The sequence below is a fragment of the Hibiscus syriacus genome, unplaced genomic scaffold (assembly GCF_006381635.1).
Source record: "Hibiscus syriacus cultivar Baekdansim isolate YM2019G1 unplaced genomic scaffold, ASM638163v2 tig00110450_pilon, whole genome shotgun sequence".
Taxonomy (NCBI): Eukaryota; Viridiplantae; Streptophyta; class Magnoliopsida; order Malvales; family Malvaceae; genus Hibiscus; species Hibiscus syriacus.
The window spans coordinates 7,300,095-7,318,305 of record NW_024062743.1 but is presented as its reverse complement, the minus strand read 5'-3'; the positions used below and the strand labels follow the sequence as shown (position 1 = coordinate 7,318,305).

General features: G+C 35.1%; 1 protein-coding gene across 1 annotated transcript; it reads right to left on the bottom strand.

Moving 5' to 3' along the window:
• Window positions 1-830: 830 nt before the first annotated feature.
• LOC120126152 (isoleucine--tRNA ligase, cytoplasmic-like) lies at window positions 831-17,131 on the bottom strand. Its single transcript, XM_039144424.1, has 27 exons — window positions 16,564-17,131; window positions 16,418-16,483; window positions 16,110-16,253; window positions 15,435-15,655; window positions 14,862-15,027; window positions 13,829-13,942; window positions 13,376-13,473; window positions 12,368-12,446; window positions 12,006-12,164; window positions 11,469-11,558; window positions 11,058-11,191; window positions 7,600-7,759; window positions 7,081-7,164; window positions 6,716-6,928; window positions 6,173-6,298; window positions 5,918-6,055; window positions 5,682-5,785; window positions 5,534-5,597; window positions 4,090-4,178; window positions 3,825-3,966; window positions 3,417-3,480; window positions 3,232-3,299; window positions 2,863-2,985; window positions 2,486-2,551; window positions 1,859-1,970; window positions 1,147-1,238; window positions 831-1,054 (listed from the first exon to the last, which is right to left on the bottom strand). The coding sequence occupies exons 1-27, from the start codon at window positions 17,095-17,097 to the stop codon at window positions 947-949; spliced, it is 3,558 nt and encodes a 1,185-aa protein (XP_039000355.1). The 5' UTR covers window positions 17,098-17,131; the 3' UTR covers window positions 831-946.
• Window positions 17,132-18,211: the final 1,080 nt, after the last annotated feature.

The window sequence follows — 18,211 nt, the reverse complement described above, 5'->3', positions numbered from 1 at the left end:
AATCTTTAAACTAAAAAAACGTATGTCCTAAATTATTTTATATCTCAAATATTTTTGGATTGATTAAATTATTTTTAAAGTATTTAAAAATATTATTAAAACTTTTAAAAATAAGAGTAAAATCCACAAAATAGTCCCCTAACTATAAGATATTACTTTATTAAGTTTATTGACTATTAAAAATTATAAAATGATCTCCGACTATAGGGAGTTGATTTGTTAAATCCATCGACTATTAAAAGTTATAAAATACACTCAACTAAAAGTTATAAAATGATCACTCTACTATTTATTATGTTCCAAACCCATCATTTTCCTTTAAAAATATAACATCGTCTGAATTGAACATTAACATGATGACTGATATATGATAGTAATTTAAAATAATGAGATAAAATTTTATTATATCTCAATCAATAATCAATATGTAAACATAGAACTCATACTACTGTCACAATTTTAACGAAAAAGATAAGTTTAGAACATTTTGTAACTTTTATTAGTCAAGGAAATTCACAAAGAAACTCCCTATAGTCAAGAGATCATTTTGTAACTTTTAATAATCAATAGACTTAATAAGACATTATCTTATAGTTAGGGGACCATTTTGTACTTTACCCTAAAAATAAATAGATGTTAGTAAATTATATTCAAAAATCGAAATTCATTGATTATAAAGGAATGCTAATTAACCAACCAAAAAATCCATGATCAAAATCATGCTATAAAACAATTTTTTTCTACAGAAATTGTTCACACAGCTACTTCACCAAAAAAAAAATCCATAAGACATTGAAAATCTGAAACATTTTCATTTCTATCACTTATACCATGAATTGATGGTCTAAATCTCTCAGGTAGGTTTTTGTGGAACTGAATCTTAAGCTGTACCTGCGAATCACTGTCGGACTCGGAGGCACAAGATCAATATGACATGATGGGATCATCAACAGCTGTTTCGTGCGGTCAAGTAGTAATCACCCACCGTCAAGAAGACATGTTCCCCCAGCACCACTTCCACTGCAGGAAGGTTCTCGATGCAATCAACCTTTATCTGCAACATAAGGAAGAGACAATCAATTCAGACTTCCCAAAACATACTAGAATTGATTCGAATCTATATTACAATTCAAAAGCAAACCAAACCTTGCCATGTCCGAGTTGAAACTCCGACTTCAAACAATAATGGTCCCTTGACTCAAGGTAAATCTGCAGACCTAGCGCAAATTTAGAATTTCCTGCAACCATCAATTAGTTCAATAAGACAGAAATAGGCAGGCTTGGAAAGAAATTCTAAAGCTAGAGTTTTTTAAGTCTTGATCAAACCTTTTAAGCCTCAAGCATGCTATTAATGTATATGCAATATTTATATAACATATTCGATATGGTATTCTTCGGTTTGAATTTTGGAGTATGAATGTATTTTATTGTATTGTTATCCAATCTCAGTAATTTAATATACTCATTATTTTTGTTCTTTGAAATGAGATATGAGCATTACTAAGATGAACCTCTGATTATAGAGCTACCCAAAGGCCAAAAAGGGATGCAAAAAGTTTTGCTACCAAAAGCTATTTTAAAAATAATTTTTGTTAATATTAATATTACTTGTACAACTAAAATTTAATAAAAGTATTCCTATTGATTAAATAGTAATCCAAGCAACATGGACTGAAATATTATGTTGAAGGGGGTAACAGGTTGGACAAGTAATGTGATGCTATTGTCAAAAGAAATCATTAAATCAAAATCTGGCCTATAGGTGAAAAGACAGTAAAATAATATGATAGTCAAAACAGTGTTCCGAGTTGGTATGAGTTGTAGCATGGAAGACAGGTGTGATAAAACAGAGCCTAACCTGCATATAATGCGAGAATAGCACTTTCCTTGAAAACAAGGGCTGGTCTAACCAATCTTATTTTAAATGACATGTTATAGATGCCTTGGAAAATCTCTTCACAAATCAGCACCTGCAATTTTGGTTATGTAAGAAAAATACAATAAGAAACCCACAAAAGGAATTTTTGTTTCGGAAGGTAGGGAGAAGCAATGGTGACAACAAATTAATGTCGTTCTCGAAGCACATTGTAAGGTTTATTAACTAATGCAGATGTTTTCTCAGTTGAAACAACATATAATCATATCCTGCCTATAGAACTGCAAAAGCCAACCGCTACCAAAAAAAAAAAGACATACTGGCAATGCTAGAATGACTGCATCCTATCAATAACAAAAGCACACTCAATTTCCAGCTTCACTACACAAGTATGATTAATTTTATTTTATAAGGTATGATCTTTAGAAATAAAGGCAAGATTAACAAATTTCATAATATGGCTATGAAAACAACAAATAACTGCAGTATGTAACATAACTTAGGAACAGAGACGTTGCATGTCAATCTCCAAAATCAACAAAAATTTACGATTCGAGTTGCCGAGCTCATAGTAAAGGTAATTCATTCTCAAAATGATTGAAACTTAACTGCATGAAGCGGCATACTGTCAGAGGAAAGCAATGGAGATCCAACTGCATCCGTAATATAGTTTTCCTGCAATAAAATGCAACCTTAAGATATTATATACAGCACACTGTAAATTAAGACTTGTGAGAAGTTGGGCATTGCAACGACAATCAAAAAATGCAACTCTACTGCTAAGTTGGAAGGGCTAGCACTGTCCACCAGACAACAAAAATCTTTTACAAATATATGATAATAGCTCGCAGAAACTCCCACTCATGGACAAGTACACGGATGCACAAAGTTCCATTCAAACAAAAAAATCCAGCAAGAGATTTAGCTAATCATTAATTAGCAAGTACAACTGAATCCCCAGTGAAATTTCTTTAATCAAAACTTACCTGTGAGTTCAATACTTGTTGGATGACAGACTTGTCTTCATCCAATGACTCAAAGTAGACCTCTACCATATCTGTCGGCTCAAGGCCAGCTTTCTTTCGTGATTTTTGAATTCTATTAACAACCTACAACAAATTGAGTTAAAATGTCCAAAGCATCAGAAATATTATCAAAAAAAAAAAAAAAAACTTTCAACGCTTTCTCCATAATAAAGAAACAAATCTAGTTAACCACAATCTGGCATTATCAACCAATATAGGTCATCATATTTCAACAAACACAATTGGTAATTAAAAGGAACAGAAAGAAGATAAGTACCACATCTTGTTTAATTAGAATTAATGTTGATATTAGAATTGATGTTTATTTACCTCACGGGCAACACCAGCTTCAAACAATGACTCATCTGGTCGTAAATCTAAAACCACCAAAACATCACCTATGACAGAAATGCAAGGAAAAAATTATTTCCATCCATCAATTTATGGGAAAGATAAATACTTTTCCATTTCAATATGAATAAATCACCAATCAGAATGATATTAATAATCCTCACCATCTCCAGCAGCATCCATCTCTTTATCTGTCACGCCATCGGGGTGTTTAAATTCCCTCACAAGCTGAACATTTTTGAAACACATAGAACATTTATTTACTCGGCACATCTTCACCAACACCATTCTTGGATAACCACATCAAATTAATGTAAAAACTTTAAGCAATCAAGGGGAGGTCGCGTACACCTCTTATTCAATAAGTATAGCACTGATAAGAGCCAAGAAGTTATAAATAAATAATAAATAAAAACTACACTTAAATTGATCTCTTCATTGTTCCGATTGATTCATCAATATAAAAGATTAAACAAAAGAGACAGCAAACAATTAAAACAAATACAATAAATACATTTAATGAAAAAAAATATGCAGAACAACTCTGCACATACCAGCATAAGTTAGCATACCTTAATATCTGTCAGCTTCAAACAGTGTGAAGCAATAGTCACCTCTCCAGCTTTCTCAAAAGCTAAGATATCTTCCTGAGACATGGCTTTGACTTCCATGGCAACAGCTCCCATAGATTTCCCCAGTCGCTTACCTAATACGCTGCAAGAAATAATAGAGTAAGCAAATAATTTCAAACTAGTTTGATACCCTCCCTGCTCAGCTAAATTGAATGGAGGGGGCAGTGGAGAATAAAGGGGGCCGACAAAATAACATGCTGCATACCTAAAATCAGGCTCTGCACGTACAGATGCATACTTCAAAGTGTCTTTACATGTAACAAGAGACCTCATATTGAGCTCCTCCAGAACATACTATATGAACAGTACATGGGGGCAAAAGATGAGAAAAATAAGATACAAGAAAAACATTGAAAATATTGACAAACCACTAAATTTTAATTTCAAGATCAACACACCAAGAAAGGAGAAAGAAATAATTGGTAACTCGGTATTTAAATATGGGCAGAGTACACAAAAGGTCACTAAACTATGCTTAAAATACCTTTTTGGTCAGTGAAGTTTGGAAAGTTTCAAAATGCTCATTAAACTTATCAAACTGTTACAAAATGATCCTATACATATTGAAATTTATCACTACTTTATCAAGGGCAATGATCATTTTGTGACAGTTCCCTAAATTAATAACCATTTTGAAACTTCCGTAACCAAAAAGATCATTTCAGCATAGTTTAGTGACCATTTGTGTACTTTACCCTTAAAATAATAACTATAAAATTAGATCAATTCTAATTCTAACTGCCATTAAGCTACAGGGAAATTTTGCATGCATTCAACTGAGGGCTGTAAATGAGACGAGATCGACTCGGTCAAGACTCGATAAAAGACTTGATACTCGACTCGAAAATATAATATATTAATATTTTATTTTTTTAAATAAATTATTAATAATATTAACATTTATGTGTTGATTTTTTTTTTAAAAAATACAGTAAGATTTTCATATATTTAAGGTTCAGGTTCGAGTTTGAGGATTCAATCTAGTTAAGTTTAAGATTCTTTTTTTCATTTCGAGCTGCTCACGAGCTTCAGTTCAGGATTTCGAGTTCGAGCTTAAAGATTTTAAACTCGTGAGTTTTCGAGTCGAGTCGAGCTTCATTTTTAAGTTTTCAAGTCGAGTCGAGCTCAGCAATACTCGAGCTCGACTCGGCTCGTTTACACCCCTATTCAACTCTTTTTCGTTTCTAGTTAAAGGATTATCTAATATAGCTGGCATCTACTTATAAATCCAAACAATTTCGAAACTTGCAATCGACAAAAGAAAACTTCTTTCCTTTTCTTAGCATTCCCTTTACGTTTTTCCCATTTGATTCCCCGCCCCCAAAAAGGAATTCAAATTTTTTTTTATAAGAATTTCAGGCCTCATTAAAAACCCCCTTCTTGATTAATGGATCTTTTAAGAAAGTTCCTTAATCAGCGAAAGGAGGAAAAGAGTGCCTTAGGAATATATTAATCATAAGTAAAGGAATTCAAATTAAATGTGTGCGTATATAATATATATAGAATAAAGAAACCTTGAATGCCTCTTTGAAAAATCGAAGTATTTGTTTATGGGTGATGGCTGCCAATGAATAAGAAAGAGAACAAGAAGAACAGGCATTTATTTAAACTAAGGAAAAAGAACTAAAGTTTCCACACTGCTCACGAACCTCTCTTAATTTGCCAGTTATGTCATCAAGAAAGTCTTCATCTGGATGAACAACTACCATCTCCCTAAATTACAAAGAACAAATGAGACGACAGAAAGAGAAGAAACATATAAGAGAAATATCAGCAAGAGACAGCTTATAAGCAGACCTCAAAGGTGTTTTGAGAGGCTTGTTGTGACGCTCACGAATGTTGCGAGCAAGATCAATTATCTTCATCATCCTTGTCACACTTTCTTCAATTCGCTCACCCCTCTAAGACACCAATGCCATTTAGTTCAGCAAAATTTATAGTAGTATGATACAACTTTATAATTAAGAATAAACTATTAATGAACTATACAGACCAGACTATATTAGCATAATTACAACAAAAATTAACAATACCTTTCCTTCTTCCTGAGGAAAGCTACAATAATGGATGCATTCCTCTGCTCCATCACTGACTTTTCGCATGTTTTGATAAAGGACCTCAGTGAAGAACGGTGTAAAGGGGGCCATAACCTTACATGAAGTTAGAAGCACCTAAAACCATCGTACAAATTTCTAAGCATGTAAATAGTGATATGATCATTACTGAATGCATAATAGCGGATTAGAAGCAATAAGCAGCCACTAAGAAAAGGAAACAATAGTACATACATTATAAAGAGTGGAGAGTGCCATACGGCAGTCTTCCTCTCCAGTACGGCCTTTGAGTCTCTTACGGTTGAATCTCACATATATATTTGTGAGGTTGTCAAGAAACTTCAAAAGATATGGAACCACCTAAAAATGTATAGACGCATTAATTCTTTTCAGTTTTAGAGTGGTATAATAGATGTACAACAAACTAATGCATAACATCTATTGAAAGAAGGTATCTCAAATATGCTATGGTAGTGGTATTCTCAAAAACTACATTATAGCAAACAATATCAGAAACCAATTTAGTCTGTTTCAAAAAATCATAGATCAGTGCCACACATAATTCTTAAATCTTAAAAAACTGATAAAGACCATCAAAGTTGCTAAGCTGAAGCCAACTCTGAAAGCTAAAAGTGCGACAAAAGTGTGAAATCTATATCAAAACTCAGAAATATGTTGCCAAAAATTCTAAACCGACTTTAGTATTAAATTCAAGGTTTCTCATATTGATATATACGAAAAGAATTTCCAAAGGTTATGTTGGTTAATAGACAGAACCGTATAAAGTCGATACGCATCCATTTCCTCTCGAACAAAGTGAACAAGACTTTGAGTTGCAGAGTTTATCCATTGGTCAAGCACATTAGACGACTTCTGAAGAACAGTGACAGCAATAGGAACAAATAGTGCAGAACCCTCGTACTCAAGTCTTTTAGCATTCTGAACAAGAAACCTATACGCATTATACCACGGGAGGAAGACATCTTTGACCTGGGCAGATATAAAGATTAGGGATTTAGAAAAATGCATGTCAGAAATATGCGACAGAACACCAATTAATATAAGGAAACAATACGATGATAAAAAAAACTCCTCAGATGCAAGAGCTGGTGCCTAGAAAGCAATAAACATAAAATACTCACAACACCAAAGACTCCGTCCTTTTTAAAACGTAAGGTCTCAGCCCGAACAACCGGGGAGTTTATAAGGTACAACCGTAAAGCATCCTGTAAGATAAAGACATGATGAACGGAATAAAGTTCATGTAACTAGTATATATATATATATATATATTTGTGTGTGTGTGAGAGAGAGAGAGAAGGGTAGGATCCACTTGCACAGCATTAAACAAACTCGTTTTACACTGATTTACAAGCATTGGATTAATAGAAATCAATATGAGATTATATTTAAAATTTTTCTTTTTTTTTACCTGTAACTACCTCCACATATTTTCAGGCCGTAAATAATCTCAGGCATTGATTTCTATTAATCCAACAATTGTAAACCAGAGTAAAACTCATTAGTTTGACACTGTGTAACGGAATCCTAATATATATATAGTGAGAGAGAGAGACTGAAAGAGAGAATTGAGAAACTAGCCTGAATGTGGTGAACAATTTTAAAAATAAATAAATAAATATATACAGAAAATGACTTACAGCTCCATAGTCATTAATGACTTCCAAGGGTGAAGGATAATTTTTCAATCTTTTACTCATCTTCTTTCCGTCTTCAGCTAGGACAAGGCCATTGCAAATGAGATTTCTAAATGCAGGTTTCCCAAATAAAGCACTTGACAACACCATGAGAGTGTAAAACCTAACAGATTTAACGGAAGAAAAAAAATTCAGAACCAAACTTCAGTCACAAAGTTCGTTTTAGGGTTAAACACGAGGAAATCACTTCACATAAAAAGTTAATCAAATCACACCTAATAATGACTACTCATCGGATAATCAAAATATGAAATAAATGTACCTTCCTAAATGCAGTTAGCAAGAAACGAAAAATAAAAATTAAACAGAACTGCTGAAAATGAGTACAACCAGTACAAAAGGAAAATATATGTTGCTCGGACTCTTTTTTCATCAAGTACCCATGCGGATGATCTTATTATTTTTTCAAAGGCTTCAATTCGGTTGGGACTTGGGACTTGGCAACAATCAAGAACTGGTGAATTGCTTCATTTGATGTTAACTAAAGCAGTGGACTTGGGACTGTTTTCGGGTTTTGAGTTGGGAGCCAATGATCGTATATTCAAGCTATCGCACTTACAATTTGCGGATGATCTTATTATTTTTTCAAAGGCTTCAATTCGGGATCTGAAGAATGTTAGAAGGGTGCTTTTGATTTACGAGATATTGGTGGGGTTGAAGATTAATCTAGTCAAGAGCAAAATTTACGGAATCAATATTGAGGAGGATGTGATTGTTGACTGGTCTAAGGAAATTGGTTGCTCAGTGGGTAAATTTCCAGCAGAGTATTTAGGCTTGCCTCTGGGGACTAGGAGAAATTCTGTTGCAATGTGGGAGCCAATAGTGCAGAATTTTTATAATAGGCTGTCGGGCTGGAAGGTAAATTCTCTAGCATTAGCAGGGAGGGTGGTGTTGATCAAATCTGTTTTGTGCTCTCTTCCCACTTATTTCCTATCTTTATTTCGAATTCCATTAGCGGTGCTGCAAAAATTAAACTCTATAATGGCAACATTTTTATGGGGGGGGTCGAATGATAAAAGAAACATTCATTGGGTGAATTGGGGTTTGGTCAGCAAGCCGAGAAGGTTGGGGGGTCTAGGGATCCCGAACTTAGCTATTCTGAATAGAGCATTGTTGGGTAAATGGGTTTGGAAGTTTGCCTCTGAAAAGGATTCTTGGTGGAAGAGAGTAGTCTGTTGTGTTAACAATTTGGACCCGAACTCCAAAAAGGTTGAGAGTTCTTTGACTGCTCGTGCCTCTTGGATTTGGAGAGGAGTGATAAATAACTTCTTTTCTAATGATGGATTTGGTGTCTGCTTTAGGAGAAATTTGAGGTGGAAAACTGGAAATGGCCATTCTGTGGCTTTTTGGAATGATGCTTGGTTGGGTGAAGTCCCCCTCAAAGATTTGTTCCCCAGATTGTATACTCTTTCGACGAATAAAGAGGGGAAAGTAGTGGAATTTAGGGAGAGTAATGCTGCAGGCTGGGTGTGGGATATTCAATTCAGGAGAAATCTGGTGGATTGGGAGGTTGACCAATGGTTGCATCTGATTTCTTTGTTGAACAACTCCTCTTTGTCGCATGATGAGGAAGACTGTTGGATTTGGTTCGGGAATGGAGAGGGCTGTTACTCTACTAATTCATGTATCAAGAGTTTCTTTGACTCGGATGGTTTTGAGGGGAATCAGGATTTTTGGGACAGAAATGTTTGGGTAGGGATAGCACCTCCCCGTGTTGAAACCTTTTTATGGCAAGTAGTTCATATGAGAGTGGCGGTTAAGGCAGAATTGTTAAAGCGCGGAGTGGCTGGAATTGAAGATCCCTTATGCCCGTTGTGTGGCAGATTTGGTGAATCTGTTCCCCATCTCTTTCTGCATTGTGAGGTTGCTTGGGGACTGTGGGTCAGATTTTTGAATTTGTGGGATGTTGATTGGGTGATTCCTAGTAAACCTTTAGAGTGCATCACACAGTGGGACGAGCTTCTTCCGAATTCTATTATTTGGAAAGTCATTCCAAGGGCAGTCTTGTGGACGGTCTGGAAAATTAGGAATGAAGTCATTTTTAAGAAAGGGAAGTTAGATGTGGTGTTGTTGTTCTTTATTGCTCGGTTTAGAATAGTTTCTTGGTTTGCTGCTAGTTTTGATTCGCATATTCCTTTTGATTCTCTGGTGGGTGATTTAACACTTGCAGATTCAATGGTCAGCCACAAAGTAAGATCCAAGCCTTCGTGCTGGGTTCCTCCTCCAGTTGGGTTCATAAAGATTAATGTTGATGGAGCAATGGTGAAGGGGTGGAGCAAAGGAGGTATAGGAGGCCTGATTAGGGACAGCAGTGGTAAGTTGAGTCATTGATTTGCTGAAAATGTTGGGGGAGGTCCCCCGATTATGGCTGAACTTCTGGCGATTAAGAGGGGGTTGGGCTTGCTTATTGATTCAGGTGGGGTATGTAACCAGAAGATAATTTTAGAATCGGATTCATCCAACGCGCTGAAGTGGATCAAAAATCCGGAACTAATCACCCCTTTATTCCAACCTTTGGTGAAGGAGATAGTCTCTACTATGGAAGGGTTGGACATTTCGTTAAGGCTTATCTTGAGGGCTGCTAATTGGGAAGCGGACAGATTAGCTAAGGATGGTATAGGTTGATTTGCTTTCTTAGTAGTTGGGGAGTTAGTATGTTTGTTTCACTTTGTTCTGCAGTTTTTGGTTAATAGTCTTATGGTATTAGTGACTACGTTGTCCAGCTGATAGTGGTCTTTAAGTCTTATGTGTTTTGGGAATTGTTGGTTGCTGTAAGGGCTGGATATGTACTATTTCTACTGTTTAATATAACTATAGGCGCTCTTTTCCTCCTTTCAAGGCCCTTCATGTTACTTTCATAACATGGAGGGTAAAATAAAGGGGGTTTTTATGAGGCCTCATCTTCTATCAAAAAAAAAAAGTACCCATGCCCAACACTCGTGTCTGACACTTGGATATGGGGATATGACCTCCAATGATCCTTCAAATAAATAGAAAAACTTATAAAATTCTAGCAATTTCCATGCCGGACACTTGCACCTGAGTCCAAGTAACATAGAGGAAAACAATTACTAAAAAGAAAAAGGCCTGTCACAGGAAGACAACAAAGCTCGGTAACTAAATGGATGAGATGGCAATCTAAACGCCGAAATTGTTACATCTACCCATACAGCACTTCTAATAAAGAAAAACTAAAAGGGCTATATGACAATGGAAAATTTTTCGGCATTAATCATGCATGTCAAAAAAATTCAAACAAAAACAATCATCAAGAAAATTCAGCAACTCGAGGGCTTGCTCATTTGGTTTGCAAAATGGTCAAAGTGTATAAGATCAACTCAATCCACATGACTCTAAAATCTAGTAATAAAGAAGAACATATCTAACAGTAGGGAACAAACCATCCACGAGTTTGATCTAGTCCCTCGGCCACAAAATGCCCAGGAAAATTTTTCTCAAAAAGCTCAATATTCTCAAACGGATAGTGGAGATAAGCATAAGGCATTGACCCACTCTCAAACCAACAATCAAATACCTGCAAAAATAATTCAGCATAATTAAACTGGGGAAAAGACTGATGCTACAGCATAAAGACAAAAAAAAACAATAGGAACTAACAAATGGAAGTGTTTAGCAGAAGCTACATCTAAAAATTACTCTAACTCCAACATTGTTTAGTCCAATCAAAATTAAAATTGATCAAATTTAAAGATGGGGTTGGACGCTAGATCAGCATTCAGCAACATAGAATCCGATAGGTACTAATAATAATAGTTCTTTGCACGAAAAGACCCTAAATTCAGTAACCTTACATCATCTATACGTCGCAGCACACCAAACTCTGGACCACGGGCAGAAGGTACAGTGATATGATCAATATTGTGACGATGGAGATCAAAGACCTGAAATAATAAATTAAATTATGCACAAACCAACAAACTGCTGAGACAAATATTTGCAATAGCAAAATAAATATACACTATAACACTTCCGAGAAACATAAATAGAAAAAACGGGAACACGATAGAGAATTCAATACAAATAGAAATTTACTGGACCCCGGTCCCACAGCTAAAATAATAAGGTGGTGCCAGGAGTTAAGTTCTTAACTCGTCAAGACTGCACTGAAACTGACCCACTAACCATTGCATGTCAAATAAATGAAATGGTAAGCACGGAAGAAGGAAAGTTTCAAATCTATCATGACAATCCCCAGCCAAGGAGAAAAGGAGGACCAAATGTCGAAAGAAAAGAGACAAAAATGAATAGAAAGAGGCCAGCAACATCTACCTTCCTAAAGAATAACATCTTAGACATGGGAAAAGTGAGAAGAAAAATGAAATTCAAACCTTAGCCCCAGAAAGCCTTTCAAGTTTTTCAACGGAATCCATGACTATTACTTCCTCACCATCTTCACTAATCCACACAGGGATTGGAGTACCCCAAAATCTACTACGACTAATAGCCCAGTCTCTTGCATTTTCCAGCCAATTGTGAAAACGTTTGTCCTGTAAAATGAGAAAAAGCACTAAGGTCAGATTCTAAAAGAAACATGAATAAAAGATAAATACTTGATCTGTCACTGAGGCATTGTTAGGCTTTTTATTGAGCTAAATCCAGACCATGCGAACAGAATGAATACAGCAGACCAATTGAAAGAGCTTGAAGTAAAAAGAAGAATACCAACGGGCATTTAATAGGTTCATCTAACCTTCACATAATCAGGTACCCAGTAAGTCTGTTTATTGTTGTCTAATAATTGCTCTTTCAGTTGTTCCACTCGCACAAACCTATAACACGTGATACAGAAGTTAACAAAAATAAAGTAGCAAAAACATAATTTCCACAGTACTTCTACATACAGATATCAAAAGTTCCTTGTAGGTAAATACACAATGTAGAAACTATAAAAAAACAAGTTAATTAATGGACAACTATATAAGGTTTGAAAGCATGAGTTTTCTGGTGCAAAGCAAACTTAAAATGCCTTCACCCACAAAATAAAGTATGTGGAACTTATGCCACCAAAATTGTAAATTCTTTCAATCTCTAACTTTTTCCTAGTCAGAGATTAACTTAAATTATTTCTTTGTTCAACACGTCTCAATTTAGACCACCTTCCCTGTCCAACAAAAAAACGGTCACAGGAAGAACGGAAAAAATGCAACATCCAAAAATCATCAATGCCTGCAGCCTACTTGTCCATCCCATATAGAAACAAAATGCTTGGACCAACTAAAAATTGCTTATTTATGCATAAAATGACATAAAACTCAAAAACCATTCATAGGATAAACTTCCATTTCTGGAAACAGCAATTCAACTTAAAAGAACTTGTAATGACCAAGTTTACAGCACACATAAAATTCAACTATCAGGAGCTTCATTAGATGACCATTTTTTCCATGGAACACCCTTTGTCAACTAATTCTCCTCGAGGGATTTACAAGCATATGGCGTGTCTGTAATGATTCCAGAAGAATCAAGTCAACCAAAACCATGTATGTAAAGCTACCATCAACAGGATTGATAATTAAATAAGCCAATAACTGAAATTAACACACAAGTTGATTTTGCAATATATATATAAAGAAAAAGGGCAAACAGTCAATTAAAGGAAAGTAAAATGAAGTTCCGCCTGAATATAACTTAAATTTTTATTTAGCAAAGCTATAAACCAGGATTTTATTCTTTCTGAATAAGAGTAAACCAAACATACCAACTTGGAACAGCTCTATAAATAAGAGGTGTGTCAGATCTCCAACAAAAAGGGTAGGAATGTGTGAAGGTTCCAAGCTTAACAAGCCTGCCTTTTGCCTGAGAAATAAAGGATGCAATCGGTGAAGTTATGGAGAGAGAAAAGTGCATAAAACCTAGTAAGAAACACTCTTAGGACATGTCAACAAGATTCTTTCTTTCTTTCTTTCTTTTTTCTGTGGCTCATAATGGTAATACAACCATCATTACCAGCTCTAAATTTGCATAGCCATGGATTCATCATAAGGTCTTATAAGACACTATCCACAAACAAAGGAGCCCCCAAAAGGGTAATAACAATTATCTTAGGTTGCCATTGAAACTAAAAGGTTTTCCCTTTTTCAGTAATTACGACTTCAAATTAATGGTTATCCAAACAAAAACATAAAATTTTGCATCAATCTAAGTATATGACCTTCAGTGCTTCAATGATATCCTTATCAGCATCCTTAACATAGAGCCCACTAAAATCAGCAATTTTCCCAGTAAAGCAACCATCATCATCAACTGCTACAATCAGATTCTCGCCCTACATGCCAAAAAAAGATAAATGGTAAAAGAAGTAGAAATAAGGGTGATACTAATCTGATGGATAAAACATAATTAAAGCATGGAGATTAATTCAATTCATATAAAAAAGCAAAAAATATAGTGAATGAAAGAGATGAAGCTAATGCTTTTATTTATACACTAAATTTTCAAAAAATAAATAAATAACAAGATGCATTTGCAATAAAGGAAAACAACAGGGGAAAGAGCTCAGAAAATATAATCAAATCGACAAGGGAAGTTTAAGCAGCATTCCTGCCAAAGGACACAAATCCCTTGAAACTTAAATTACATTTGTGATAGATGGAATGTGTAAGCTGCAGCACTCTCCACTTATCTATAGAACTGAACCTTTCTTAGGCATGAGACATAAACACTTATTAGTAAATGAGCTAATTCTAAATTTCAAGATCAAAATGTGGTCAAAGAGGGGATACAATATGTTTAGCATACAAGAAAAAAGACAATTGTTCAAGAAAGAGATCTTATTGGAACCAGCCAGTTCATCCTTCGGAACCATATCACATCCCAGATCTGATGCAATAGGATGAACTGAAAAGATTTTTGAATATGCAATAGGATATGAATCCATACAAAGTTTGGACCATCTATGAGAGAGAAAATAATGAATGGATCTTATAGGATTCCCATGGAATTCTTCAATTTCTTCTGGAAGCAAATGTTATTCACCAGTCTCTCATGTTCCATGGGCAACCAGAGCATAAAGTTCATAACAAAAAAGCATTAATATTGCAAAAACCATCAAACAAGAACATTACCTAGGCATGATCGCCAAATGAAAAATATGCAACATGTATCAGCTTATACATCAAAATATCACGTTTAAACAAACAAAAGAGTTGGAGGAAATACTCTCAGATAAAGTACTTAGAGCAAACCTTATTGATTATTTGATTTCCAATGCAAACCCGGTAATCATCTTCACCAAATGCAGGAGCACAGTGTACAATTCCAGTACCACTGTCATCTGTCACATAATTGTCAGCTATTACCCTAAAAGCAGCATCTGAAAACTCCAAGAAGTAGTTGAACAATGGTTCATACCTGCAACACATGCTCCCTCTCAGTATCCTACTACAAATAAGTTTTCCTTGGTTCGAACCAATTTAAATATCACAAGAAACAATCATGAATTTTAATGTTCTCTAGAACATTAGAACTAGCAGCCAAATATTGATCATCAGCTCTGCAGCTTATATATATTCCATTTAATGCTCTGCATATGCTGCATTTCATTCCTACTTATGATGACCAATTGCTATATAATATAGCATACTAGAGACCACCCACATGGGGATCCTTGGCATATGAATCAAGTTGCCTAAAGCTAGATATCACCGCTTAATAATTCCCAGAAGAACTGCAAGGATGAGCCCATATGAAGTTCTTTTATAATTTATAGTCAGCTATGACCAAGAACAGATAACTATAAGCATGAAATGAATACTCACTTTTTCCCCACTAATGAAGCCCCGGAAAATTTTTCTAAGACCTCAAAGGAATCAGCTGCAGAATCTTTAGTTTTTTCTCCAGAAGTTCCTTTGCTCTTAGATTTCTTGGAATCACCCGAAGGTACATTAGCAGAATTTGACGACTTCGGTTTCTCAGTTGGAAGCTCAGACAACCTTGACTCAGCAACCACATAGATTTTTCCAGAGTACTTATTGCAAACCTGAAATATAATTAAAACCCACATATCTTTGGGAAGAAAGTCATATGTACATCATGCATGAAGGCATGCCTTAAAAATAAAAGAAGATGCAACTATTTATGCCCCATGTATTAACCAATAAAGTGCTAGGAAAAGGAAAAGCTATTCATGCACTTCAATATTATGATCCCATTCCTTTGTAAAAGCTCCATCTATTTGAATGGAAGAACTATTTAACAACTTGAGGGATAAAACATAAATTAAGCAATTATGAGCATAGTGATGCATTGATGGAGCAGCAGATTTTTCAGGTGTGAATCAAGAAACAAACTAACAAGCAGTACAGCATAATGTATAAACTAAAACTAAGAGTATGCATTGATTCAACCAAAAATGATGTAGATATGACATGATAAAAAAATCGACCATCTTGTGCTGCTGACCTAAATGAGTAAAGAAGTGGAAGGTAACAAACCTTCACATAGATAAAATTTGCGTTGACACAAAGTGCAAGATTACTAGGAAGGGTCCATGGGGTTGTCGTCCAAGCCACAAAAGCAGCATTATCTGGCTCACCAACTATGGGGAAAGCCACCATTATTTCAGGATCAGGCACAGACTGCACATTCAAGAGTTGTTAGACATAGTTAGATTAAAAGGGGAAAAACAGGATTTGAATTGAACTTGTACATTTCCTAATCGTCATCTGAGAACTAATAGACCAAATTATTACAGGAACTTTAGTAAAAATAACTAGAGAGATATCAAAACGAAGTAAAATACCTTGTAGTTCTCACCGGCTTCAAAATTTGATAGTGGGGTCTTGCACCCGGTACTATAAGGCATGACCTGCAGGACAACAAACTTGTTAAAATGAAATTTTGATGGAAGCAAAAGCAAGAAAAAGTGGAATGTAATTCTAAACAGACCTTAAATCCTTTATAGATAAGTCCCTTTTGGTAAAGCTGGTCAAACACCCACCACACAGACTCCATAAACTTCAAGTCCATAGTCTTATAATCATTCTTGAAATCAATCCAACGGCCCGTCCTGGTAACGATCTTCTCCCACTCCCCGACGTACCGAGTGACGATACTACGGCACTCCTCGTTGTATTTACCGATGCCCATTTCGAGAATTTGATCGCGTCGCTTAATTCCGAGCTTGTTGTCGATCTCATTCTCCACAGGGAGACCATGGCAGTCCCAGCCGAAGCGACGGGTGACATGGTGACCAGTCATTGACTGGTAGCGAGTGACGATATCTTTAATGGTCCCGGCAAGGATGTGACCGTAATGAGGGAGTCCAGTGGCGAAGGGTGGACCGTCGTAAAAAATGTATTCAGGCAAATTTTGAGTGCGAGCAAGCTGACCTTTAAAAGCATCTATTTGAGACCAGTACGATAGTATGTGCTCCTCTTGGGAAGGAAAGGAGAAATCTTTTCCCTCGCACACCTCCTCCATTTGATTCTTCTTCTTTTCGAGGGTTTTTTCTTGGAAAGGGTAGGGGACGGAGGCTGGAGGCGACAAGATTGAGAAAAAGGGAGGGCAAACACACCCTTCCACCATTTCTCTACTTATTTTTTAAGGGTATAAATAATTGGGTAAACTACTTAAATAGTCACTGATGTTTGAATATATTTCAATTTTCCCTACTTATGTTTCTAGAGTAATGATCTGAATATTAATATTATTGATTTATAACAAATCAGTTATTCTTCGTTAACGGTAGTTACAAAATATTGATATGATAAATTATAACAATTTTGGTCACAAAGTTATAGCTGATGACACATAAACTCCATCAAAAGTAATTTATCTTTCTATAAGTATCCCTCACCTTTTTCAACCCTTCTTTCTCCTTCTCGTCCTTTTTCCTCTTTTTAAATGGTGACTCTAACAATGAACTTCAATTTGGTGGGTGCACTTAAAGGTCTGTCTTTATCATCAAGCTACATCTCGTGGTTGCTAAAATACATATATAATTTGCTAAAATACATTGATTCGTGCTTGTTTTGTTATTTTATTTTAACAGTTTGGGTTTAATTTTTGTTAGGGGTGATCATATTACAAACGAGATTTCTTGTCTTGAAAACAAGAATAGTAGAAATCAGGGGCTTTAATAGCATTGCAATGCAATCTTGAAGTCGTAAATCCATGATGTACTAATGCAGGGAGCGACGTTTTTGGAAGATAACGAACAACTTAAACAATGTTTATTGTATAATAAATGATATTATTTATTATATTTAATATCTATAATAAAAAAATTTTAGAGAATTTACTGGTGAGTAGATTATAGTTTACACAACATCATTTAAACATTGTAAAACGGTTTTTTAAAAGTTATTTTTAAAAAAAATATAATTCGTTTTACGAAAAATATTTTAAAATTTATTTTTAATGAAACAAACATTCCCTCTGTAAATTAAGGTAATTAATTTACCTTTCTTTCTCTATTTTTTCCTTTAAAATAATATTAATAATCGTTAATAAAATTAGGGTAAAAATGTTTCTTTGGTTGTTGTGTAAGAATCGACTTATGACAAACAAAGAGAGTTCGTATTTTCAATTACTC